Source organism: Molossus molossus, unplaced genomic scaffold (genome assembly GCF_014108415.1).
Source record: "Molossus molossus isolate mMolMol1 unplaced genomic scaffold, mMolMol1.p scaffold_m16_p_10, whole genome shotgun sequence".
NCBI lineage: Eukaryota > Metazoa > Chordata > Mammalia > Chiroptera > Molossidae > Molossus > Molossus molossus.
In genome coordinates this window covers 96,251,068-96,278,262 of record NW_023425345.1, presented here as the reverse complement: position 1 = coordinate 96,278,262, position 27,195 = coordinate 96,251,068, and the positions used below count along the sequence as shown (strand labels likewise).

The following is a 27,195-nucleotide window of genomic DNA, read 5'->3' as shown; positions in this document are numbered from 1 at the left end:
GATAGTCAAGCAACAAAGGATGGAACACCAGAAATAAAAAAGGCCATGCTAGCATAGTCCCCCCTTATCCACTGGGGATGTGTCCCAAGACCCCAAGTGGATGGCTGAAACCGCAGATAGTACAGAGAACCCTATATACAGTATCATGTTTTCACCTGTACATATACACCTATGATAACATGTGTGTTGAGACTTTCACCTTTTCACTTAAAGGAAGAAGTTGACCGTTTCTCTTTGGCATTTCTAAACTGTCACCATCACTGCTCTTGTGCGTTGGGCTATTATTAAGTAGAATAAGGGTTACTTGAGCACATGCACTGCAACACTGTGACAACCGCGCCGGCTACTAAGTGACGCCCACGGGACTGTACACAGCGAGGAGACGCTGAACAAGGGGATGATCCATGGGGCAGACCAGCTCGAGATTTCATCATGCTACTCAGAACGGCACACAATTCAAACTTATTATTTCTGGGGTTTTCCATTTAATATTTTCAGATCGCGGTTGACTGCAGGTAACTAAGCCACGGAAAGCCAGACCGTGGATTTCAGTGGGGAACTGCTATGCAGTTTCCCCGTGACGATTCCAGAGGGTCTGTGCAGCTCAGGAAGTGAAAAGATAAACCAACAGCAGAGCTCTCCAAACACTTAGTGAGACCAATATCAGAAGCGCACATCCCACAGAGGAAGAATTCACACTCGTGGAAATCACCCTCACTGGCTGCAAACACCAAGGTTGGCAGAGTGAGGGGGTAGATTATTTGAACTCATTTTGTTAAGACACGTTTCGGAAGAAAAATGCAAATGAAAAAAGAAAGCTTTGAAAATGCATGGTTTACTATGTATTACCTCAATCTTCTTAAGTAGGGATGTTTTATTTAAAAATCATTATTATTGGCTGCCATCAACAAATCATCAAATAACGAGTGCTGGCGAGGGTGTGGAGAAAAGGGGACTCTAGCACACTGCTGGTGGGAATGCAGACTGGTGCAGCCACTATGGAAAACAGTATGGTGCTTCCTCAAAAAATTAAAAATGGAACTGCCATTTGACCCAGTGATCCCACTTCTAGGAATATATCCTAAGAAGCCTGAAACACCAATCAGAAAGAATATATGTTCCCCATCCGGCCGGTGTGGCTCAGTGGTTGAACATCGACCCATGCAAGAGGTCACCGGTTTGATTCCCAGTCAGGGCACAGGCCCAGGTTGTGGGCCTGGTCCCCAGTGGGGGGCATGCAGAAGGCAGCCAACTGATGTTCTCTCTCATCAATGTTTCTATCTCTCTCTCCCTCTCCCTTCCTCTCTCTCTAAAATCAATAAAGGAAAAAAAATTATTTTTACAAAGAAAGAATACATGTACCCCTATATTCATAGGGGTGCTGGTCACAACTGCTAAGATCTGGAAACAGCCCAAGTGTCCATCAGAAGATGAGTGGATAAAAAAGCTGTGGTACATATATACAATGGAGTACTATGCAGCTGTAAGAAAGAAAGATCTCTTATCCTTTGAGACAACATGGAGGGACCTGGAGAGTATTGTACTAAGCGAAATAAGCCAATCAGAGAAAGACAAATATCACATGATCTCAGTTATTTGTGGAATTTAATAAACAAAATAAACTGATGAACAAAACAGACCCACAGACATAGAAGTAGGGTACAGACGGGCAAACTTCAGGAAAGGGAGGCGGGGGGAGGGAAGAGATAAACCACAGAACTTATATGCATGTGTGTGTAACCATGGACATAGACAACAGTGCTGGGGGCGGGGGGCGAGAGGAGGGTGTCAATGGGAGAAAAAGGAGAAACATTTGTAACAAAAATAAATTAATAAATAATAAATAAATAAAATAAAAATCATTATTATCCAGGATACGGAAGGTGTTGCTTAGCTTCAAACACATCTCCATTCAGCCTCCTTCCTTTCTTTCTCCTCAGCCACCACTCAGTTTAGACTTACTGGGCCACCTACGGCCCCTGAAGAAACTCAGTCCCTTTCCTCTGCAGTCTGACCCACGCAGCTCCCCCTTCTTCGCTCACTTGGATACCCTGCCCAGCCCTTCACACTCCACCGAAGCGTTCTGGCCTGCAGTCAGGGTGAGGTTCTCTCCCACACGCCGCTCCCCACCTCCGGTGGCCGTGGCCCTCAGACTGCGTCCAGGTCTCACCTGAGGCCATGGCCTACACATGCACACCTCCTACCCCAGTGTGAAAGCAGGCCCCTGCCACCAGGGAAGTGGCTGCAGCCCCAGGGGAAGCCACAGCGAGGAGACAGCAGACACAGCGGGCTGATGCTGGGACCCCGCCGCCTCTCTCCCCAGCTCACGCTCCTGTGAGTCATGCCTGCAAACAGGGATGCATGTTTCATTCCTCTGCTTATCTTTGTTTCCTCTTCCTCATTGGTGGCATTAATCTCTCACCCGACTCTCTCCCACTTCTGACGAGGTCCAGGGTTCAGTCCATAAACATTAAGATGCCCACACCTCTCACACTGTAAAGACCGAGTCAACAAACACACTGGGAGTCAGTTGGTCGGAACAGAGCTGCTCCTCAACAAGGCTTGCTGGGTCCACTCTGCTGTGAGCTGGGAAGACAGGCAAGGCTTAGGGGCATGGGGACAGAGCATACCTGGGAGGCCAGGGAGCGGAGCAGACAGCTGGACCCGGCACCCTCACCACAGCGTCTATGCGGAAATTCTGTTTGGGCTGGGAATGCAGTTCTCCCTATGACAACCTATCTTAGGGGGCTCCTGCCTCCGTAGGCGAGGGAGCAGCCTGAGAGATGCTGAAACAGTGTCTACTCATCTACTGAGTCAAAAACAGAAACCTGATCATTTATTCCTGATTAGATTTTATCATTCTCTGCTGAGAAAGTGTAGCCTGAAATCTAAGGGGGAAAACTTGACTGACTTTAAATACTCCAATGAAGAATTCCAATAACGTGAAAATATTCTTAACTTTAATTTTCTGGAAGTATAAATTATTTATGTAAATTCCTCACTTTTGCATATTTCACAGGACACGTATTTTCATGCTTTATCATTGCCATTATGTACAGAAAGAATAAAGATACAAGTTAATGAATGTAAGAAAACCGTATCATATCTGAAAACACAATTCCAATGGGTGATGATGAGAAAAAAGGAACTTCATTCTTCACTCCTCGGAGAACAGGGAACAAATTCATAAAGGCCACCAGCACTTTCTGAGCTCCCCTCCCCCGTTCTCAAAGCATCCCTCCTCCCTCCACACCTTCTCTGCCAGCACCTTCTCCTCTGCTGGCTTTCATTCTCTCCTCCTCTTAATTATGGAGACTGAGCTTCTTTCAAAAAGTCCTTCTTCTGGTCCCTGAAGTCAAGGACTATCTCATTTGCCTACAGTCCCTGGCACTTTAATGTGTGCTCAGATTGAATAAACAGGTTGTTGTCTTTATAATGGGCAGGGTGAAAAAAATCATTGACCTGAAGTAGGAATAGTTCAGCATCATCCCTCACAATGACTTCCCAGATACTTTCATTTATCTTTCAATCCCACATCCAGTCTGTCAGGAAATCCCATCAGTTCTACACCTCCTTCCCCCCAAACAGATCCTGAATCTGACCACCTCTCTTCCCCTCAAATGCTCCTACCCTAGGCCATCCCATCATCATGCCTCACCTGGACACCTCAGTGACTTCCTAACTCCTCCTGCTCCTAGCCTACCCCACCAGGAGGCTATTTTCCACATGGAGCCAGAGCCATGGTTTTAACATAAAACCAGATGTGATGAATCACCTCTTTGAAGCTGTCCAACTTCCCATTACCCTTGGAGTAGACAGCAAACTCCCCACCATGGGCTTCAAGGCTCTATTCCAGACACAATGGCCTTTTCTTCTACCCCTCATAAGATTCTAGTTCATTCCCAGCGCAGGTCCTCAGCTCTTGCTATTACTATTCCTTATGGTTAGGATGACCTCAGCTGGAACTCCCTGCTACATCTTCACGGCTCTGATTCCTTTTGTTTGGGTCTCTGCTCAAATGCCACATCTTCAAAGAGCTCTTCTTGAACTAGACTACGTACAGTAGTCCTTCCCTTAGGTCATCCTCTCCCCTGCTTTATTTTCTTCTAGAGCAGTGATAACTCTTGTAAATATTATTTGTCCAAGTGCTATCTGTCCACCCCTCCGGAATGTAAGCTGCATGAGCTGCGTTTTTCTTGTTCCCTGCTCTCTCTCTAGTGACTAGCACATGTTTGGCACTTGCCTTTTGAATGATTCAATGAATGAAATCTTAGCAAATAAGCTACTCAACTCTGTTGCTAGTGTTTATTCATCACCTGGTATATATCAAGCACATTATATGTTATCTCTTCTCATATAAACATATTTAAATGGACATTTTGTCCTTTTTTTAAGAGAGCCAGGATTTTAGCCTAATTTTCCTAATTTCCTTGAACCTATGGCGTTTTACCCATAATTTAAAGCTTAATCAATGAGATTTGACTTTTTTTTTCCCTTTATTGATTTTTTAGAGAGAGGGGAAGTGAGAGGGAGAGAGAGATAGAAATATCGATGCGAGAGAACATCGATTTGCCACCTCCTGCATGCTCCCCACTGGGAGTCTGGCCCACAACCCGGGCATGTGTCCTGATCAGGAATCGAACCAGTGACCTCTTTGTGCATGGGTCGACGCTCAACCACTGAGCCACACCAGCCAGACGAGATTGACTTCTTTTTATTTATTTATTTATTTATTTATTTATTTTTTTATCCTCACCCAAGGACATTTTTCCATTTTTTGTTCAGGTAGAGTGGGAGGGAGAGAGAGGAACAGAGAGAGAGAGAGAGAACCATCAATGTGAAAGGAACACATCGAGTGGCTGCCACCCGCACGACTGACCAGGGCCGGGGACAAACTGCAACCGAGGTACGAGCCCTTAGCGGGAACCGAACCCGGGTCTCTCAGGACCCAGGCCGACGCTCTGCCCATTTAAGACAATGTGAAATGGGTGACCATGTTCACTTGATCCACTTGTTGAACACATTAAATGCCTCCTGTGTCCCTTGCACTGGGGATGCAGAGGTGATTAAGATGAGCAGGGACCTTAACCTCATGTTGGAAGACAGAAAACGGCCAAATTTCATGAGGTGGTAAATGCAATGAAAGGAAAAACATGGTGTCAGGGAATAACTAACAAGGGGAGCACAGTAGATATGGTGGTCAGGGAATGCTTCCAGAGGGGAGTGGTATGTAGCCTGAGGCCTGGGAGATAGCAAGGAGGCAGCAAAGCAAAGTCTAGGGGAACACACTCCTAGGTAAAAGAAAAGCAGGTATCATGTGTCTGGAGGGAACAGAGCTGATGTCTTTGAGGATGGAGAGAAGACCACTAAGGGTGGTCTTCTTCCACAGCAAGGGAGAGATGGATCACTAGTGATGCTGGGGAGGTGGGCTGTCTGTGAGAGCAGATGCAGTGAATCTGCAGGCCTTCGGCTGGGGTGTTGGGGGTCTTCAGAATACTTAGGACGGGCAAACTACAACTTCAGGGAAAACTGCACCTCTCCTAGGGCTAGCTGTTCGAAGACCGCATTCATGCATTTTGAGTTGTCAGTGGGATTTTTAAAAAATATGTCTTTATTGTTGAAAGTATTACAGATGTCTCTCTCTCCTTTTTATTCTCCCCATTGACATACCCCTCTCCACTTCCCCCGCAGCCTCCCTACCTTCACCACATTGTTGTGTGTGTCCATGAGTTATGCCTATATGTGTATACGTTTTTTGTTTTTTTTTCTTTCCACCTCCCACCCCACTTCCCACTGAGGTTAGTGAATCTGTTCCCAGTTCCATGTCTCTGGACCTATTTTGTTCAACAGCTTATTGTGTTTGTTATATTCCACAAATAAGTGGTACATTTACACAACGGAATACTATGCAGCTGTAAGAAAGAAAGATCTTATACCCTTTGAGACAATATGGAGGGACCTGGAGAAAATTATGCTAAGTGAAATAAGCTAGTCGGAGAACACAATGGGATTTTAAAGTTCATATCCCTAAGTTGAGGCCAGTTTTGAGGTCTGGAGAGATGAAGAATATCCATGCTAGCCGCAGAAGGAGTTGTTACAGAGAAGTAATTGGGCTTGTATTTTAAGCCTCAGTAGATCCAGCCCATGTAGGAAAATCCTTTGAATTGAGTATTAGAACTGTAGCTTTATTTTTTGTTTTGTTTTGTTTTCTATAGTAAATATATTTTCTCTTTATTAATACATATATTTTTTATTGACTTTTTAATTTTTATTATTATTATTTTTTTTATACTCACCCGAGGACATTTTTCCATTTTTTGTTCAGGTAGAGTGGGAGGGAGAAAGAGGAACAGAGAGAGAGAGAAACATCGATGTGAAAGGAACACATCGAGTGGCTGCCACCCGCACAACCGACCAGGGCCGGGGACAAACTGCAACCGAGGTACGAGCCCTTAGCGGGAACCGAACCCGGGTCTCTCAGGACCCAGGCCGACGCTCTAACCGCTGAGCCAAACCGGCCAGGGCGAGATTGACTTCTTTATCAGAGAGAAGATATTACCGACTTTGCCTAATGAGAATTTTGTAATACTAAAATGAGACCCTGGGTTTTAAAATAGTAGGTAAACTGCAAAGTTCGGTAGTAAAATGAGGGGATCCTCTAAAAGTAAAGGATAAAGACATTAGTTAATGACTGTATGCTAATAATTAAACGTCCATTTCCTAGAACCCACCACCTGCCAGGTGCTTTCCACACACAATCACATTTAATTTACAACCACCTCGTGTCAGACAAAGATCACCCTTTTACAGATTAGAAAATCGAGGCTCCATGAGAGTAAATAACTTGCCCAAAGTCACCTGCTCACAGGTGATCCATCCAAGGTCCAAATCTGCTCTGTTTGATTCCACTGATCATGCGTTGAACTTAGAAATTATTATTTTATAAAGATGTTTCATAGTAATAGCAAAAGGTTGCACTGATACCTATATAACAAGACTGGCATGAGTAAACAACAGAATTTTTAATGCAAACACATGACCCAGCCAGAAGGGTTTCTGCATCACGAGGAAGGCCGGGGGTCCTCATGCCCCACAGAGCAGCCGTGGTGTGCACACCTGCATGTCTGGGACAGACAGAAGGCCATGTATTATCTCTCAAGGCCATGGAGAACATACAACTACCACCTGTGTCCAGAATGCGGTCAAAATCCAAGAAAATAGGACAACAGAAAGTTCTGGCAACACAAGGAAAATGCTGAATAAGAAGACAAAGAAACGGAGAAAGGGTTTGAAAAAGCAGCCCTATTGAAATAAAGCTGCACACATTCCAAATTAGCTAGCTGCCTAAGTCAACAACTCACCATAAGAAGAAATTTTAAAACTATAATATCTGAAGATAATTGTGCCGGAACAGTGCATGTTGGCATCTTAGTTGGCCTCAGTAACTGTGACAATGAGAAAAACTTTCTGATTTGAATTTTACTATCACCTTCAAAAAATAAAGCTCAATCAGAGTTTTTAAAAAAATTATATTAGGCAAAAGTTTAAAAGTCAAAAGCCAATGATCCAAACAACTTACTATACTGTATAGGAAGATAAAAATTATTAAAGCCAATCTCCAATAAATAATTCCTTGAAGGGAATATAAGATGTATCTACAACTCACCCTCAACGGAGCCTCGCTCTAGGTAATGCACTGGCCTATTCAGTACTGTCGCTGTCCCCGTTGTTATGGGTGTACACATCTGTCACATGGCTGATCCCTTAGGTGAAAAATTTAGAATTACAATAAATACAAAGCTCCTGAACTCTATGGAGCCTCACACACCTGATGCTGACAGTGTTAATGCAATGACCTCATCACAGCTACTATACCAGATGTGACAATGAACTCAAGTCTCCGAAGTCACGATCCCACCCCAACTTTATGAAACATAAGAAGAAATATCTTAATTTTCATGACCTGAGCACTAACATCCTCTCCTGAGATGTATTAAATATAGCTAACAACGATACTATAATTTTTAACATTTTTATTAAAGATTCAATTAACTTATATGACTGTAGCTGTCAAATGAAAAAGTTACAGTACCAAAGAGTACTTGTTAAATATCTAAAGATCAGCACTACAATGCCTCAAAGCATACACAACCCTCTTTTCATCAAGAGTCATTTTTCCCGCCCTGGCCAGGTAGCTCCATTGGTTATAGCGTCGTCCCCATATGCCAAAGTTGCAGATTTGATCCCTGGTCAGGGCAAAGGCAAGAATCAACCAGAACAACAACTCTCTCACTCTCTCTCTCTCTCTGTCTCTCTCTCTCTCTCTGTCTCTCTCTCTCCCTCTCTCTCTCTCTCTCTCTCTCTCTCTCCACTCCTTCCCTCACCCTTCCCCACCCCCTCTCTAAACATCATCCAATAAATTTAAAGAAACTTTTAAAAAAGTAATTTTTCCCAAGAGTGTCTCTGTATCTACTTACTTTATATTCCAACCAGGAATTCTTCTAACCAGCTCACTTATGAAATCCAATTGTGTGTTTCAGATCATGAGGGTCATCCCCTTGTCCACCATTCCCTTCTAACCATATTATTCCTGGAACTTATAATTCTACATTAAATCAATAATTTCCTTGCACACACACAAATGGCTTGCATATTGCATGAACTAAACCAAAGACCTCATCTTTTCCTATTCTGCAGGGAGAGCATTCACTATGTCTAAGCCTTATGTCTAAGGCTGCCCTCAGTTCTTGATCACTGAGAGAAACTGTGTGGCAGGGATCCTGTCTATTACCCGAACACGTGGGAACATCCGGACTACAGCACTGGGAAGTACAGCAATGAATAACCAAAAACTCATTATTTCACTATAGCTATCTAGAGTGCATTCAAAATGGGTATTTGTGAACTTGCAACACTTTACTTACACTGCAATTTGTGCACATGTATAAATTTCTAATAGGAAGAACAATGTTGATTAGAGTACAACCAGAAACTAACACTATTCTGCTGTCCGATATGGTAACGCCTAGCCACATGCGACCGCTGAAACGTGGCTAGTCAGAACTGATATGTTCTGTGAGTGTAAAATATACACTGATTGTGATGATTGGGAATTTAAAAATATGAACTGTCTTGATAATTTTTATATTTATTATATGTTGAAATATTTGGTATATAACACATTAAATGAAATATGCGTTAAAGTGCAAATATGCTCACATTATATTTCTATTTGGAAGCATTGGTTTAACAACTATAACTTCATTACTAATAATTATCTTACCCCTCATCTGCTTACCTATCAACACCCCCCACAGCCCTCCCACCCCTCATTAAACCTACAGTTTGTATTTAGAGAAAAAAAAGTAATTTCAGTACCAGCTTAAGGAACAGTTAACAGGGAAGACAGATCTGCACCCCAAATCACTACTTTTTTTTTTTTATCCTCGCCCAAGGACATTTTTCCATTTTTTGTTCAGATAAAGTGGGAGGGAGAGAGAGGAAGAGAGAGAGAGAAACATTGACGTGAAAGGGACACATCGAGTGCCACCCGCATGACCAACCAGGACCAACTGCAACCGAGGTACGTGCCTTTAGCGGAAACCGAACTCGGGTCTCTCTGGACCGCAGGCCGACTCTCTAACCACTGAACCAAACTGGCTAGGGCAAATCACTACTTTCTAAAGCTGTACTCACTTCACCTAGCTATAATTTAGCCCTCTGGCAAATGCTCCATCTAGTGTAACTTAGAAATCAAAATGTCTGGAGAGAAATCCAAGTGAAGATATGAGAGTTTTTAACTAAAATAAAAGTTTTCTTATAAGTGAACTTTAATCTTGCCTTAGAGTTAAATGCATATTTAGTTTATCCTTGTTTCTAATAAGATTAACAAACTAGATACACCCCTGCCTCAGATTAGATACAAATTTGCTACAGTCAGTGACACTAGTCATGGTCAGAAGTGACAGCAAGAAAGCGCACACACAAGTTTACCACGCACAGCAACCCCGAGGTCATACATTAGAGAGAGCACACAGCCCCCAAACTCCAGTCCTATGTAAGCACAAAATAATTTCTTATGGTCACATGACCATTTTACGTCATTAAAAGTTGGTATAATGCCTTGGCGCATTAAAAAGCCACTGGTGCACCCAGAAGGTTGCAGGTTCGATTCTCAGTCAGGGCACATACCTAGGTTTTGGATTGGAGCCCCAGTTGGGGTGCATATAGGAAGCAGCTGACTGATGTTTATCTCTCACATCAATGTTTCTCTCTCTGTCTAAAAATCAATAAAATAAAATTTTAAAGTTTGTAAAGCACTTTCTGAGGGGCCCTGATACTTTGCCCAAAGTTATTTTTAATTCAAAAATTTCCCATTATGTTTTAGTAAATTAACATTTAATTGATCAAACCTGCGTTTGTAAGCATCAACCTTAAATCAAGCTAAAGAAGATATTTGCTCTTTTACATATTTGGGATCTTTCTGGAAATATAAAATGTCTAAAACAATATAGTGTATCTTAAAAACATTTGTGTCCATAAATGCTTTTATAGCTGGTGAATTGCTACTACACATTTAATACAAACTTAAACAGGAAGAGAGGACATCTGTAATAATGTATAACAATAAAAATAAACATATATATATAACTGATTTTAAAGAGAGAAAAAGGGAGAGGAAGAGGGAGAGAGAAAGGGAAACATTGATGTGAGAAACATCCATCAGCTGCCTCCCACACACCCCCTACTGGGGATCAAGCCAGCAACTCGGGCATGTGCCCTGACAAGAAATCGAATCTGTGACTTTTTTCAAGCATATTATATTGATATTTGATTTACACAAGAATACCATAGCTATACAAACCAATCATAAGTTTGTAAGGAGAGAAAAGCACCCAGATGGAATTGAATTATTTTAGTAAAGAATAAAATAAAGGTGGTACTTTATAGCACCTAAAGAATAAACTGTAACGTCCTCTTACTGTACTTTCAGCCCTTGGTGGTGGGAAAATGCCAGGGCACCTGTGCAGTGGCCCCCTGCTTTTCCACGCCCTGGGTCACAGAGGTCTCCTGTGGTGGACAATGAGCTAGGCCAACTTCCACCCTACCTTCTCCAGCCCAAGCCCACTGACTTATATTCGTGAAAATATATTTGCTTACAGAAAAGGGTACCTCTTCCCCTTTTAAACTACATTAGAATTTTGAAAACCAAACCCAGCATGATACCTGTGTTTTTGGTATGGGGTGACTTTCTGTTCCACTACTGTAATAACAACCCAAGTCAGATGATATCCAAGCCACTGGCTCCCTCAAACTGTATCAAGATACGCCGAGAAAGTCTAAGCTGGTTTAGAAGGCAAAAAAAGCACACAACAATAACTAAGGAAACATAAACTGAAAAGAGATGATCTTACCTCGCAAACTGACGGTTTAAAATACACCAATGGGGATTTCTGTTTCAGACCATAAGGGTATAAGGAGGTCCAGACTAGCGTGCTTCCATTATAACAATTAGAAATCTGGATGACACAGAGTAACAATTTGTTTTATAATAAACAATAGCCAGTATAGGAAATAACCCTGAAGAAAAGAAAAATAAACAAGGTGGGCCCTAGGACCCTACCATCTTTCTACCTGAAAACCACTTCTGGGCCAAACTACCATCGGGAGAGAATCTCTCCCTCCAAAAAACCTAGCAATCTCATCGGACTGAAGAGACGGGGAGGCCGAAATGCTGAGATTTTACAGGGCGGAGAACTGGGGGGGGGGGGGGGGGTTGCAAAGCATAAACTCCAGAAATTTGCATGGGAGCCACCATGGGTCTTTGGTCAAATTCCCAATCTGTACATGTAAATGGCAAAACTCATCGAGGTCAGGAAAAGAATATTACCAAGGAACAGTAAGAGCAACAATTTCCAAAGTTCACACAAAGCCAGGAGATCGTTCAGTTCCCATGACCCCAAGAGACCTCATCAACTACACTGGGAATCACGCCTCAGCTGTGGGCCTGAAGTAGACCTATAGGAAAGGCTAGTCTAGACCCAACACATAACAGCTTACAAACTAGCCTCAGTAGGATCAGACTAAGCTACAAGTAAATAAGCGAGAATAAAGTCCAAAACTCCTGACAGGAATTAACAAAAGCCAACACTCAATCCACAGTGTATGGCATTCAATCAAAAACTGCTAGACATGGCAAAGCAACAGAAAACCCATATGAAATGGATGATCCATAACCAGGAAAAAGTTCAGTGATGGGGACAGACTCATAATTTAAGAGATGTGTAATTACTAGATAAGGAGGTTAAAATAACTAATGTTGGTAGATTAGATATGTTCAAGGATTTGGGGGGGAAGGGGGCGGAGAATATAAAAAAGAAATGGGACACATATAAAAAGAAGCAAATGGAATTTCTAGAGATGAAGAGTAGAATATATAAAATGAAAATGATACCGGATGGGATTAAAAGCAGATTAGGCACTGCAAAGGGGAAAAACATCTTAAATTTGAAGACAGAATAAAAACTATCAAGCTGAAGCCCTGAGAAAACAATGTAAACATAGCATCAGTGGCCTGTGAGACAACATCAGGGGAGTCTGATGTATATATAATTAGAGTCCCAGGGGCAAAGAAAGGGGTGTGTGAAAAGGGAAAGGGCAGAAATATTTCTAGATTTCATGAAAACTATAAACTCAAAGGTTTAGAAGCTTGACAAACACCAAGCAGAATAAAAAAGAAAAACACATCAAGGCACATCACATTGAAATGGCAAAGCCAGTAATAAAGAAAAATATCTAACCATTAGCCAGGGAACAAATATTACAAATTGAGGAACAAATATAAGAACTATCTCAGACTTCTCATCAGAAACTTTACAGGTCTGAAGGAAATGGAACATCTTTAAAGAGCTTTAGAAAACAATGTTAATTTTGAATTCTATACCAAGCAAAAATATCTTTCAAAAATGAAAATGAAATAAAGATTTTTCTCAGAGAAAAAGAAAATGATAGAATTTATGAATTAAAAAAAAAGTTAAAAGTGTTTTAGACTAAAGGAAAAGAATATCAGATAGAAACTTAGATCACACACAAAAAAGCAAGGAATACTTAAAATTAGACATATGTGGGTAAATAAAACATTTCCTTTCCACATTCTGGGTGGCTGTTTTTTTTTAATGAGATCTAATTGACATACACCATTGTATTATTAGTTTTAGGTGTAGAACATCATAATTTGATATATGTATACATTTGAAAAGGATTAGCATAACAAGGTTAGTTAACACCACAAAGTTACAAACTTTTTTCTTGTGATAAAAACTTTTAAAGTCTACACTCTTAACAACATTTAAACATACAGTGCAGTGTTACTAACTACAGTCATCATGCTGCGCATTACATCTCCAAGGCTTATTTAATTTTTTTTTTTTTATCCTCACCCAAGGACATTTTTGCATTCATCTTCAGATAGAGCGGGAGGGAGAAACGGAGGAAGAGAGAGAGGGAAACATCGATGTGAGAGTGGTTGCCACCCACATGACCCCAACCAGGTCTGGGGACAAACTGCAACCGAGATACATGCTCTTAGCAGGAACCGAACCCAGGACTCTCTGGTCCGTGGGCCGACACTCTAACTGGTAAGCAAAACCAGCCAGGGTTAGGCTTATTTATCTTATAAGTGTAAGTTTGTAGTTTTTAACCCTACTCCCAACCCACCTCCTCTGGCAAACACCAATAAGTTCTCTGTATCAACAACCTTCCCTACAAAACAAAAGGCTCAAAACACACAAAACACCAAGTTGTCTCCATTCGATACTTCCGGGTATAGTGGAGGTAGATTGAGGAGTCAAATGGGCTTTTACTTCAACTATATTGTTTGACCTTTTTTTCCCCAATGGGAATATATTCATGTACTTTCTGTGTTATTAAAAGTTATTTAAAAGTTCTATCCCGGCTCGTGTGGCTCAGTGGTTGAGCGTCAACCCATGCACTGGTTGTGGGCCTGATCCCCAGTGGGGGGCATGCAGGTGGCAGCCAATGGATGTTCTCTCTCATCGATGTTTCTATCTCTCTCTCCCTCTCCCTTCCTCTCTCTCTAAATAATTATAACAATAATAATAATAAATAAATAAAAATAAAAGCTCTTAAAAAAAAGTTACAAACTTTTTCTTGTGTATCTATGACCTTGGTTTCCTACCCGCCCTCTCCCCTTTGGATAAATACCCAGAAGTGGAATTGCTGGATAATATAGTAATTCTATTTTTAATTTTTTGAGGAACCTCTATCTGTTTCCCATAGTGGCTGCAACAATTTACATTCCTACTAAAAGTATATGAGGATTCTCTTTTCTCCACATCCTGGCCAACACTGGCTATTTCTTGTCTTTTTGATAATAGCTATTTTAACAGGTGTGAGGTGATATCTCACAGTGGTTTTAATTTGCATTTCTCCAATGACTAGTGATGTTGAGCATCTTTTCATGTATCTGTTAGTCATTTGTATGCCTTCTTTTGAAAAATGTCTATTCGGACGAGTGGATAAAAAAGCTGTGGTATAGCCCTGGCTGGTTTGGCTCAGCAGCTAGAGAATCTGCCAGTGGATGAAAGAGTCTTGGGTTTGGTTCCTGGTCAAGGGCACGTACCTGGGTTTCAGGGTTGTGCAGGAGGCACCCAAATGATGTGTCTCTCTCACACTGATGTTTCACTCTCTCTCTCCCTCCCTCCCACTTTTTAATCAGATTGTTTGGGGTTTTTTTGCTATTGAGTTTTACAAGTTCTTTATATATTTTGGATATTAGCCCCTTATCAGATTTATGATTTGCATATATTTTCTTCCACTCAATAGGTTGCCATTTCATTTTATTAATGGTTTCTTTTGCTGAACAGAAACTTTTTAGTTTGGTACAGTTCTGGTTTACTTTTGCTTTTGTTGCCTTTACTTTTGGTATCAAGTCCAAAAAATTTTTGCCAAGACCAACGTCTAGGAGCTTACCCCCCAACATCTTCTTCTAGGAGTTTTATGGTTTCAAGTCTTACACTCATGTCTTTAATCCACTTTGGGTTGATGGTGTAAGATAGTGGTCCAGTTTCATTCTTTTGCATGTGGCTATCTAGTTTTCCCAACACCATTTATTAAAGAGATTATCCTTTTTCCATTGTATATTCTTGGCTCTCTTGTTATAAATTAATTGGCCATATATGTGTGAGTTTATTTCTGGGCTCTTTATTATGTTCGACTGATCTATGTGTCTGTTTTTATGCCAATACTACACTGTTTTGATTACTATAACTTTGTTGTATAGTTAAAATCAGATACTGTGATGCTCCAGCTTTGTTCTTCTTTCTCAAGATTAATTTGGCTATTCAAGGTCTTTCATGGTTCACAAACTTTTAAAAATTGTTTAATAGCTAAGCAAATATAATACAGTTGACCACTGAAAAACAGGAGGATTAGCCCAGGCTGGTAGCTCGGTTGGTTGGAGTGTCATCCTGTACACCAATAGGTTGAAAGTTGATTTCCGGGTCAGGGCACATACCTAGATTGTGGGTTCCATCCCTGGTCGGGGCGTGTACAGGAGGCAACTGATCGATGTTTCTCTTTCACATCTCACATCAATGTTTCTCTCTCACTCTTTCTCTCTCTCTCTCTCTCCCCCCCCCTCCCCTTTCTTTCGCTCTAAAAATCAATAAAAATATATCTTCAGGTGATGATTTAAAGAAAAACTTTTTTTAAAAAAGAAAGAAAAACACGTGAGTTAGGGGCATCAACCCCTACACAGTCAAAAATCCACATACAACTTCTGACTCCCCCAAAACTTAGCTATTAATAGCACTGTTGACCAGAAGCCTTACTGATAACATAGACTGTCAATTAAATACATATTTTATATGGTTTATGTGTAAAGAAAAAAAATGTTAAGAAAACTACATTTACAATATTTATTTTTAAAAATCTACACAGTTCAAACCCATGTTGTTTAAGGGTCAACTATAGTGTACTGTGGAATTTATACTTAGATGTAAAATAGTGCAGAAGATAGAAGGGGAATGAAGTGGTTAGAGCATTGGCCCACGGACCAAAGAGTCTCAGGTTCGATTCTGGTCAAGGACACATACCTAGGTTTTGGTTCGGTCTCCAGCCCTGGTCGGGGCTGTGTAGAAGGCAACTAATCGATGTCTCTCTCTCGTGTCAATATTTATCTCTCTCTCTCTCCCTCCCTTCTAATGTATCTAAAAAAATAAATTGAAAAATATCCTAGGGTGAGGATTAACAACAACAAAAATACTATAATAAGGTTCTTATGTTGGACATAAAATACTATATTGTTATTTGATTGTAGAAGGTGACAAGTAAAAGGATACATATGGGAAATACCAGAGCAACCACTAAAAATGGAAAACAAAGAGCTATCATTAATAAGCATATAGTAGAAATAAAAGAGAATACCTAAAATACACCATTAATAGGTTAAGGTAGGGGGGTAATAAAAGAGGAAAGTAAGAAACAAAGAAGGGATTAAACAAACAGAAAACAAGTAGCAAGACAACAGATTTAAACCTAGCCATAATGATAACTATATTAATTGTAAATAATGCAAATACTCCAATTGGAAGACAGCGATTATCATATTGAATAAAAAAGCAAGTTCCAACTATAAGCTGTCTATTAGAAATCCACCTGAAATATAAAACAAAGACTAAATGGGAATTGGAAAAAGATACCACGCAGACCATCAAAAGAAAGCTGGAATATGTCAACATCAGACAAAACAGATTTGAAGACAAGAATATCACCAGGGTAAAAAGGCACATTTCATAATGACAAAGGTGTCAATTCACCAAGAGTACCTAATCCTACATATTTACACCTCTAATGACAGATGTATAAAGCAAAATGAACAGATCTGCAAGTAGAAACAGACAAAGCCACAGTTATATTTGGAGACTTCAATATTTCAGTCTCTGCAGTTGACACAACAAGGAGAAAGGAGATCAATAGTGATACAGAAGATGTGAACAACACTATAAAGCAACTTGACACAACTGACAGTTACCGAACACACCACCCACCAAGTGAAGAGTCACAAGGGCCATTCAACAAGGTAACCCACAAACCAACAGTCGCAACACATTTGAAAGGATAGAAATTATATAAAATGTGTTCTCTGACCATAATCAGAAATCAATAATGGAAAGCTCTTTGGAAAATACCCATATATTCGAAAACTAAACAACACATTTCTAAACTGTAGGGTTAAAGATCAAAAGGAAATCAAAATATTTCTAATATTTGAATATTTTTATAAAGTAAAGCTCTAGTTTGGGGTTGGGGGTGGGCAAGGTAGCAGTCTGAGAAGTAGATAAGTGAAAAGTTAAAGCAAAATCCTGCCTTCATTTTTCTTCAGGTTATGTATGCAAAAGGTGAGTGACGTATACACTAAAAAGGGAAATGTGGGCTCTAGAAAAGGCGTTGGCAGAACTTCGAGGGGGCTTCCCTGCAAGACTGCATTTTAAGAAAGAACTCCAACACTGGAGAAGTTTGGGGCCATTTAGTAGAACATGACTGTGGTGCGCAGTAACCTCCAATTTTACCAGCCACCAGAGTCACACAACAGGTGCTACATTCAGAGATTGTGATGTGCTCTGACATGTGAGACCACAGCTGCTGCTTCCTTCAGCTGCTGGGTTATCACATTAGGAAAACCATTTAATAAGAGCTTATATCAGAAGCTCACAAAGGAAAGCTGATGGGCAAATAGGGGAAGTTATAAGCCCAACAGTGTGTTAAGGAGAGATCGGGCAAGGGTTCTAAGTCCAAGTTAAACAATCAATTCATTCTCAAATCATCATCCTCTTACTCTGGCCAATTGACCATATTCTTTCTAAACACTGAGCAAAACAAAGTTTAATTTTAAAAATTTGTGTATTTAACAGGCTGTCAAAAGGGAGCTCTGTGTCTTATCCTTTAATAATAATAAAAAAAAAGGTTGTTTGGCCCTGGCCGGTTTGGCTCAGCGGTTAGAGCGTTAGCCTGCGGTCCGGAGAGACCCAGGTTCAGTTCCCGCTAAGGGCATGTAACTTGGTTGCAGTTTGTCCCCGGCCCTGGTTGGGTCGTGCGGGTGGCAACCACTCGATGTGTCCCTTTCACGTCGATGTTTCTCTCTCTCTCTCTCCCTCCCACTCTATCTGAACAAAAAATGGAAAAATGTCCTATGGTGAGGATTAAAAAAAAAAAAAAAAAAAAAGGTTGTTTGAATTTTGCAGTTGTTTAAACCTAAATTTTTTCAGTTTCAAATAAGAGTGTCTAATTTGAGTTTACTTTATTGTACTAACTGCATTAACTGCTTTAAAATCAGCCAAGATAGGAAAAGTTTTCTTAAACAGAATTCAAAAAAATAACAGCTTTTAAAATAAATTTGATCAATTTGACTTCATTATAATTAAGACCTTCCATTTATTAAAAGATATTAGGAAAAGGAACAGGCAAATCTAAGACTGGAAAAAGATACTTGTAATAAATGTATCTGACAAAGAATTTGCATCCAAAATAAAGAATTAATACAAAACAATTACAAAATGTTATAACAAAATGAGCAAAGGACTTAAACAAGTATTTCACAAGAGGATACCCAAATCACCAATAAGCACATGAAAAGAAACTCAACTCATTAGAGCAGCGATTTTCAACTGGTGTGCTGCAAGAATTTTTAAAACATGCAAAACTTGACTATTTAGTCAAGGGCACCAACCTCTTTCCCCTTACGTTGTCAAATTAAAAAAAAAAAAAAAAAAAAAAATGAAAACAGCCAACACAACAATATCCATCCATTGTGAATGAATCTAAATTATACCTATTTTTGGTCAGATCAGCAAAAAACTGTATCTTTTGTTGTACCAGACTTTTAGTGATTAGTTTATGTGCCATGACATGGAAAAGGGTGAAAATCACTGCATTAGAGTAATGCAAATTAAAACCACAAGGGGGTACCACTACACGCACAAGTGTGGCTTCAAAAAGAGAAAGACACTCCTCATGTTCACCAGAATGTAATACAATTGCTGGTGGAAAATGTAAATTATTTCAACCACTTTAAAAAACAATTTGACAATCTAAAAGATAAGAAATATACACATCTAACCTAAGATTGAGTTAATTCTACTCCTAAATACTTTTATCCAAGATAAGAATTAGTTCACAAAGATATATGTAGAATAATTTTACTCATAATAGTAGACAAAAAAAAACCAGCCTTCTATCAGTAACAGAGTAGATAAACAAATGACTATCATACAATGGGACAGTCACACAGCTGAATCTCAGACAAAAAAAGGTACATCCTGTAAAATTCCACTTGTGTGATGTTCAAAGACAAATGCTTATGGGTAATGGAAATCAGAACCGAGTGCACTCGGCGGGGAGGGGACCGCCTGGGGAGAGGTAGGAAGGATCTTCCAGGGTAATGAAAATAGTCCATGTTTGTATTTGGCTGTTGGTCACAGGCATATAGATATAGAAAAGCTCATTGAGCTATGTACTCTTCAGTTTTATGCTTTATTTTATACGTTAAATCTCAAAAATAAAAGATATTTTAAAAATAAACTATTCTGAAGGCATGTCATATAAGTGACTTTATTTTGCTTACAATATCTTATCACTTAATAGATCATTGCCGATCACGTAGTAGGTGTGCCAGGCCCCCTTCTAGACACTAGAGCCACAGCAATGAACAAGCAGACAGAAGTCTCTGCCCTCATGGAGCTTATGCTCTAGGGGGGGAAGGAGACAATAAAGAAAATGAACAAATAAGTAATACAATACTTTATAAGGAGAAAGGTGAGATACCAAACAATGTAAACAGGAAATGAGAATAGGGGATTGGGTGGAGGGACTGAATTGCAACCTCTGCATTATCTACTGTTTAAATGGAATCCTGAGGGGCAGGCACATACAATAAACTCCATTATTTTTTAAATTTTGGTAAAACACATACAATATTTATCTTCACCATTTTAAGTGTCCAGTCAGTAGTTGTACACTGTTGTACAACCAAGCTCCAGAATGCTTTTCATCTTGCAAAACTGGAACTGTCCACATTAAAGTATTTAATTCCCTCCTCCCAGTCCCTAGCAACTACCATTCTACTTTCTGTCTCTATGAATTTACTCTGGGTACCACATATAAGTGGAATCACACAGTATTTGTCCTTTTGAATCCAGGTTATTTCACTTCGCATAGTGTCCTGAAGGTTCATCCATGTTGGAGCATGTGTCAGAACTTCCTTCCTTTTTGAGGCTCAATAATAAAGATTCCACTGTATGTATATATCGCATTTGTTCATCCATTGGTGGACACTTCGGTTGCTTCCATGTTTCGGCTATGGTGAACGTGTATATAAATTCTTTGGGGTATATACCCATAAGAGGAATTGCTAGAGCATATGATAATTTTATATTTAGTACTTGGAGGAAGCACCATACTGTTTTTGATAGCAGCGGCACCATTTAACAATTTCACCAACAGTGCACAAGGGTTCCAATTTCTCCACCTCCTTGCCAACACTTTTGTTTTTGTTTTCTTAATTGTATGGTTGCCATCTTAAAGGGTATAAAATAGTTTTCATTTTTTAAATATGTTTTTATTGATTTATTTTTATAGAGAAAGGAAGGGAGAGAGAGATAGAAACATCGATGTGAGAGAGATACCTCCATCAGCTGCCTCCTGCACGCCCCCTACTGGGGAACGAGCCCACCACCAGGGCATGTGCCGTGACTGGGAATCCAACCAGGACCTCTCAGTCCATGGGACAAAGCTCGATCCACTGAGCCACACTGGCCAAGCTAGTTTTGACTTTTTAATTGCATTTTCATGTGCTCACTGTAAAGTATGACTCATCACATTACAGCTGACCCTTGAACAACATGGGTTTGAACTGAGCAGATCAACTTATATGCAGGTTTTGATCTGCAGTTAGGAATCTGGAGGTCAACTGGGGCTATCGGTGATTTTCAACTGCACAGGGGTCGGTGGCCCTAACCCCACATTGTTCAAGGGGCACAGCAGCCATCTCTCCTCCCAAATTCCTGAAATTAACTTACTAATCCTTCTTTCTTTTGTAAAAAGGAAACACCCTCAAGGAAGCAAAGATCCGATAAAGTTCATGTTTGCCCTTCAATATATCTCAAGGAAATGGCAGTATTTCTGCTCAGGAGACTTTTAATGTTATAAAATTCCATCTGAGGTTAAGATTAATCATGATCTTCATAGCTTAAAACTCTAAATCTTAGTAGGTTTCATTTGTTATACATAGTAGTACAAGAAAAATATCAATCTAGCTCACAGTTGAACGGATGAAATAAAACTGTGGTGGGAAAAAAAACCTAGTCTAATTCTTAGGGGAAAAGTATACATACAAAGCAGGACATTTTAGTGTTCGGCATTTGTTTACTGAGGCCGTTTTCTTGGTCGATAACACTTATATAATATGTCTGAAGGAGTTATAATGTGTATGGGGGCTGCAAAAACCTAAGTCCCAAGTTGTAGCGAGGTTGCAAAGATGAGGGAGTGGATAGGCCAACAGGCCACAAGAAGACTAGACAGGTTAAGGAGGAGAACTCCCAGCTCACGTCCTCATGACGTGGCCTTGGTGTCAATCACTGTCAATTCTGTGCTCAAGTCCCTGTTCCAGTGGTAAGGTTGGACAAAAAGCAATAGATCTTGACAAACAATGCTCTAGACCCTTCCCTGAACTACAGTTTTCATAGTTGTCACTTTTGCCAATTAAAAGGAGTTGCCAGAAATGCAGAATTGATGTTCTTTGGGTTTTTATTCCTTCACAGCCACTGTTCTAAGTTGCAAGAGCAAATTAAACACCTGACATAATTCAGCGGGCTAGTTAAACCAAAGGAAATAGTCTGAAAACAAGTTTGGGGGGAAGAAAAATAATTTTAAAATAATGTGACTAGCATAATCCCCAATCAGGAGCTTATCATTTTGAGCTCCTGGCCTTCATTTTGGTGCCCACTGAGGTAAATAACCTATTCTAAGACTACAGGTTATTATCAGACCATTTTCACATGTAACTTCTGGGTTCCTTGCTATCTAAATACAATCTAATTCATTTTAAGGTTTGTTCAGGGGTGGGAAACCTTTTTTCTGCCAAGGGCCATTTGGATATTTATAACATCATTCTTGGGCCATACAAAATTATCAACTTAAAAATTAGCCTGCTATATTTGGTCAGGCTAATTTGGTGAGGCATGTGATGTTAGCTGGTGTTGATGATTTATCAGGCCTCATACAGCCTGCGGGCCGGATGTTCCCCACCCCTGCAAATATTTTTATTGCAAAAAGCTATTTCAAGGCTCTCAACATTTAAAATATATCTGGCTAACATTTACAAAAAGAAAAAGAATTCCCTAAATAATCATCTAGGCTGTTTTGCTTCATTTTAAGCTATGGTACCTATCACCCCTATCCAGAAGGCGTAGGATTCAGAAGGCTAGCTGCAGGCGAACAGTCTGCTCAAAAACTTGCTCTTCTTCTGACCCTCCCCCTTCACCCACACCCGGTACAGGCCATATCTGTATTAAAACAGTGTGTGGATGGTGTCTGTTACCTATGGAGCAGAATCTCCTCCAGCTGCAAGTCAGAGGCATGGTGCTCGGTCCTTTACGTGGGTGCATGAAGACAGAAGCAGTCACTGTTCATAGGTGTCCAGGTATTAAGACAGCTCAAGGCTGATCCTCATGATAAGCTGGGAGAATTATATTACACCCTGAAACTGTCCTGTTCTAATTCATCTGGCATAAAACAGCTCCTGAGTACAAGAAATTTATGAAGGATGGTAGAAAATAATATAGGATGAGGGGGAGCAATTTTTAATGAAAACAACAAACAGCAGCAAAAATTTACACCTACCTAACTGGCAAAGATAAAAGAGGGAGGAGGAAATAATACTCAGTGATATACTACAGCAGAATTTCTAAATGAATGGGAAGCCTCCTTGACTTGCCCTATTTCCCAGCCACATCTGGGATGCAACTCAGCAGCTGTGAGCACTTACAGGGAGGATCAGGACCAAGACTCAGTTATTCCCGGCACCACACCGGAGCTCCTTCCATATACCCTAATCTCCATGCAGAATTCAGTCACACCAAGGCAGGCACCATCATCGCCTCATTTCAGAAGAAGGGGCAGCCCTGGCTGGTGCCTCATCTTGTGCACCGAAAGGTTGCTGGTTAGATTCCCAGTAAGGGTACATACCTAAGTTGGGGGCACGTATGGGGGGCAACCAATTGATGTCTCTCTCTCTCTCTTTCCCTCCCTCTCTTCCTCTCTCTAAAATCAGTAAACCATATCCTTCGATGAAGATTTTTAAAACAGAAGAAGAGGCACATGGTCCCCACCAAACTTCTCCCTGGTTATCCTCGAATAAAATAGCTCTTGGTCCACAGACTGCAAGGATGTCTCAGCAAGATGACTGTTGGTTGACATTTATATAGAAAACACATTATAAGTCCCCAAACTCAGTATATTTAACAAAACCACATGTGGGAAACATCTCTAATGAAAACACAGAAATAAGTGGGGAAAAGGTTAGAATCGTGCGGCATTTTAAAAGCCTGCCAAGTTGCAAGGATGTGCAGAGGCGGTGGTGAACATCACCCCTGAAAAGGATGGCAAAGACAGACTCTTCCTTATGTAAACTGGCCCACAGGTTCCACAGCCCCACAAAGACAGGCACAGAGATAAACAGGAGGGTGAGCAAAGCTTCACTGTAATCTTTCCATCCCGAAGCGCCTCCCGCCCCTGAGAAGACGGAACGGCCGCAGCGCCCAGGGCCATCTGGCGGTGCCCGGGGCGGACACTGGCCCCCGCCCGCCCTGACACACAGGAGTCACCGGGAGAGCCCGCTGCCTGCCAGGTTCCAAGCAGCACGTCATTGTGTTTTCTTCAGGGAGGCTGTGGAGGCTGTGGTTCCCTCCCAGCACCGTTCCTCAGGGAGAGCTCGATTCTGGACTCAGTGTCAGAAATAGCTCGGTGTCTCCTGAGCAGAACTCTCCCCTCTAACGAACACTGACTCCTGGTGCATCCTGCCTTCTTGCTTTGGTTGCTTCAAGGCTACCACACAAGTGCACTTTCTTTGACCTCTGATTACCTCTTACTTTTTCTAACTCTTATTTTCTCTTATCCAATTTTTTCTCCCTTATTTTCAGTTATGACGTACCACTCCTTACTGAGATGTGCATAAATAATTCTCCCACAGACACTGCAGCGAGGACTTCCGGTCAAGAGGACTTCCGGTCAGATGGCGGCTAGGCAAGCGGGTCTCGCCTCCTCCCACATCCACATCCAAGCTACAGCTAAACTACAGAACCACCACCATTCAGAACCGCCTGAAATCAAACTGAATGGAAGTCCTACAACTATGAAATTGAAGAAGAAGCCACACCAGGACTGGTAGGAGGGGCGGAGGTGGATGGGCTGGCCCCACACCCACGTGTGGCGGATAAAAATCAGGACGATACCTGGCTGGGAAGGTCCTCCCTGAGTAGTGAGGGGTCCCTGTCCCACGCCAGGCTCCCAGCTCAGGGCTCCAGTGCCAGGAAGAGAGTCCCCATAACTTCTGACTGTAAAACCAGCAGGAACTGAGGCTGAGGGAGGCTGAGGCTGCTGGATCTCCTCTTAAAGGGCCCGCGCACAGACTTACTCAGACTCACTCCCTCCAGGCCCCAGTGTGGTGGAGGCAGCTTGAAAGGCTGACACATACGGGAAAAAATTAGTTGTTTGGCATCGGGTCAAGGGCTGGAGAGGCAGCTTTGTCCTGGACAGACTGCTGGCAGAGGCCACTGTTCCTTTGGTGAGCCCTTCCCCCACGGGCCCACAGACAGGCACCATATCTGGGACTCCAGCAACCTGGCTCACACTGTTTGCCCCCCTGGTGATTCCCTAAGGCCCTGCCCCACCCAACTTTCAGTCCCACTCAAGCTGTTTCCAGTTGCTTTACCATAGGATTGGCCTGTCATGGCTCCTGCTTCAGATTTTCCTAAATTCTCTCAAACAAGCAAGATCTGGCCACAGGGAGCCCCACACTGCTCACTAAGTGGCCCTCCAGCCCAGCACTAGAAGCAACCAACCTTGGTTCAGAGCTTGGCCTTTGCCTGGGCACCTCCAAACCCAGCACAAGAAGCAGCCATCAGTAGATTGCTTTGTAGCTTATGCCTGGTGCCCCGGGTAGAACACAGGCAGTGGCTGACCTTGCCCCAGAGCCAGCACACCCAGTGGGTAGCTTCAGATCATGTCGAAGCACCACCACCAACCACCTCCACAAGCGACACACTCAAGGAGTGAACTCAGTGAGTACCAAAGCCCTGCTGAAGTAAGTCTTGCTCTGTGTGGTGGGCCTGTGCACAGCTGATCCTCCAAGGCAGTCAGAGGTCAGTAGGCACAGCCAGTCCTTGCAGCTGATCAGCCTGAGTAAATCCTTCCCGTTGACGTGCCAACAGCAATCAAGACTCAATTACAACAGGAGGGTGGACAATCCACACGAGGGATGCACCTTGAGGGCTCAGCTGGGTGCTCAGGGAAGCTGTGCCAGTGGACTCTCAGGACACCCTGTGAAGCCTAGGAGACATAGCAACTCTACCTAATACATAAAAACAAACACAAGGAGGCAGCCAAAATGAGGAGACAAAGAAACATGTCTCAAATGAAAGAACAGAATAAAACCCCAGAAAAAGAACTAAACAAATGAAGATGAACAATCTAACAGATGCAGAATTCAAAACACTGGTTACAAGGATGCTCAATGAACTTAGTGAGGGCCTCAAGAGCATAAAAAAGGGCTAGTCAGAAATGAAGGAGGCACTAACTGAAATAAAGAATAATTTACAGGAAATCAATAGTAGAGTAGGTCAAGCCCAGAAGCAAACCGCCAATTTGGAATATAAGGAAGCTAAAAATACCCAATCAGAACAGCAAAAAGAAAAGAAAAAAAATGAGGATAGTGTAAGGAGCCTCTGGGACAGCTTCAAGCATACCAACATTTGCATCATGGAGGTGCCAGAAGGAGAAGAGAAAAGGCAAGAAATTGAAAACCTATTTGAAAAATAATGACAGAAAACTTCCCTAACTTGGTGAAGGAAACAGACATAAAAGTCCAGGAAGTACAGAGAGTCCCAAACAAGATGAACCCAAAGAGGTCCACACCAAGACTCATCATAATCAAAATGCAAAAGGTTAAAGACAAAAAGATCTAAAAGCAGTAAGAGAAAAGCAGTTAGTTACCTACAGAGGAGCTTCCATAAGACTGTCATGTCAGTGATTTCTCAAAAGAAACTTTGCAGTCCAGAAGGGAGTGGCAAGAAATATTCAAAAGACAAAAAGCAAGGACCTCTAACCAAGATTACACTATCCTGAAAAGCTATCATTGAGAATCAATGGACATACAAAGATTTTCCCAGACAGGAAAAAGCTAAAGGAGTTCATTACCACCAAATCATTATTATGTTAAAGGATCTTCTTGAAGAAAAAGATAAAAAATATGAATAAAAAAATGGCAATAAATACATGTCTATCAACAGTTGAATCTAAAAACAAAATGAACAAGCAGACCAGAAACAGACTCATAGATACAGAGAACATTCTGATGGTTCCCAGATTGGAGGAGGGCTGGGGGAATGGGTGAAAAAGGTGAAGGGATTAAGAGGTACAAATTGGTTGTTAGACTGAGGAACCAAAGGGGTTGGGGAGGGGGGATAAACCAAAGAATTATATACATATATGCATGGCCAATGGACTCAGACAATAGTGTAGGGAAGGCAGGAGGGGGGTGGGAGCAGGGAGGAGGGGGTCAATAGGAGAAAAGGGGGGGGGCATCTGTAATACATTCAACAATAAAAATAAGCTTGTTAAAAAAGACTATAGTGAAATAAAACAATTAACAGAAATAAAAACCCAGCATAAACTAGATTTCATTTGCTAACAAACCAGGTTCAAAGCTGGGAGAAACTGCATTTTCTGATTCATCTAATTCATGTCTTTGATTACTTGTAGAAAGCACAAATCCTTCTATAGAAACCATCCAAAAAAGTTGATAACATACTAAAAGTTCCTTTGAAAATTAGAGAAGGTTTTAAGAAGTGGGTTTCTTTCTTAAATATGTACTGGACTTTTTTAGGTTACAAATCTCATACC

At 41.3% G+C, this 27,195-nt stretch overlaps 1 protein-coding gene across 1 annotated transcript in view; it reads right to left on the bottom strand.

Moving 5' to 3' along the window:
- ATP8A2 (ATPase phospholipid transporting 8A2) overlaps positions 1-22,664 on the bottom strand; it is a 253,312-nt gene extending 230,648 nt beyond the window's left edge. Inside the window, exon 1 of the mRNA XM_036251558.1 lies at positions 22,616-22,664. Within this exon, the coding sequence (XP_036107451.1) occupies positions 22,616-22,655 (40 nt within the window). The 5' untranslated portion in view covers positions 22,656-22,664. The remainder of the gene's footprint in view (positions 1-22,615) is intronic.
- Positions 22,665-27,195: the final 4,531 nt, after the last annotated feature.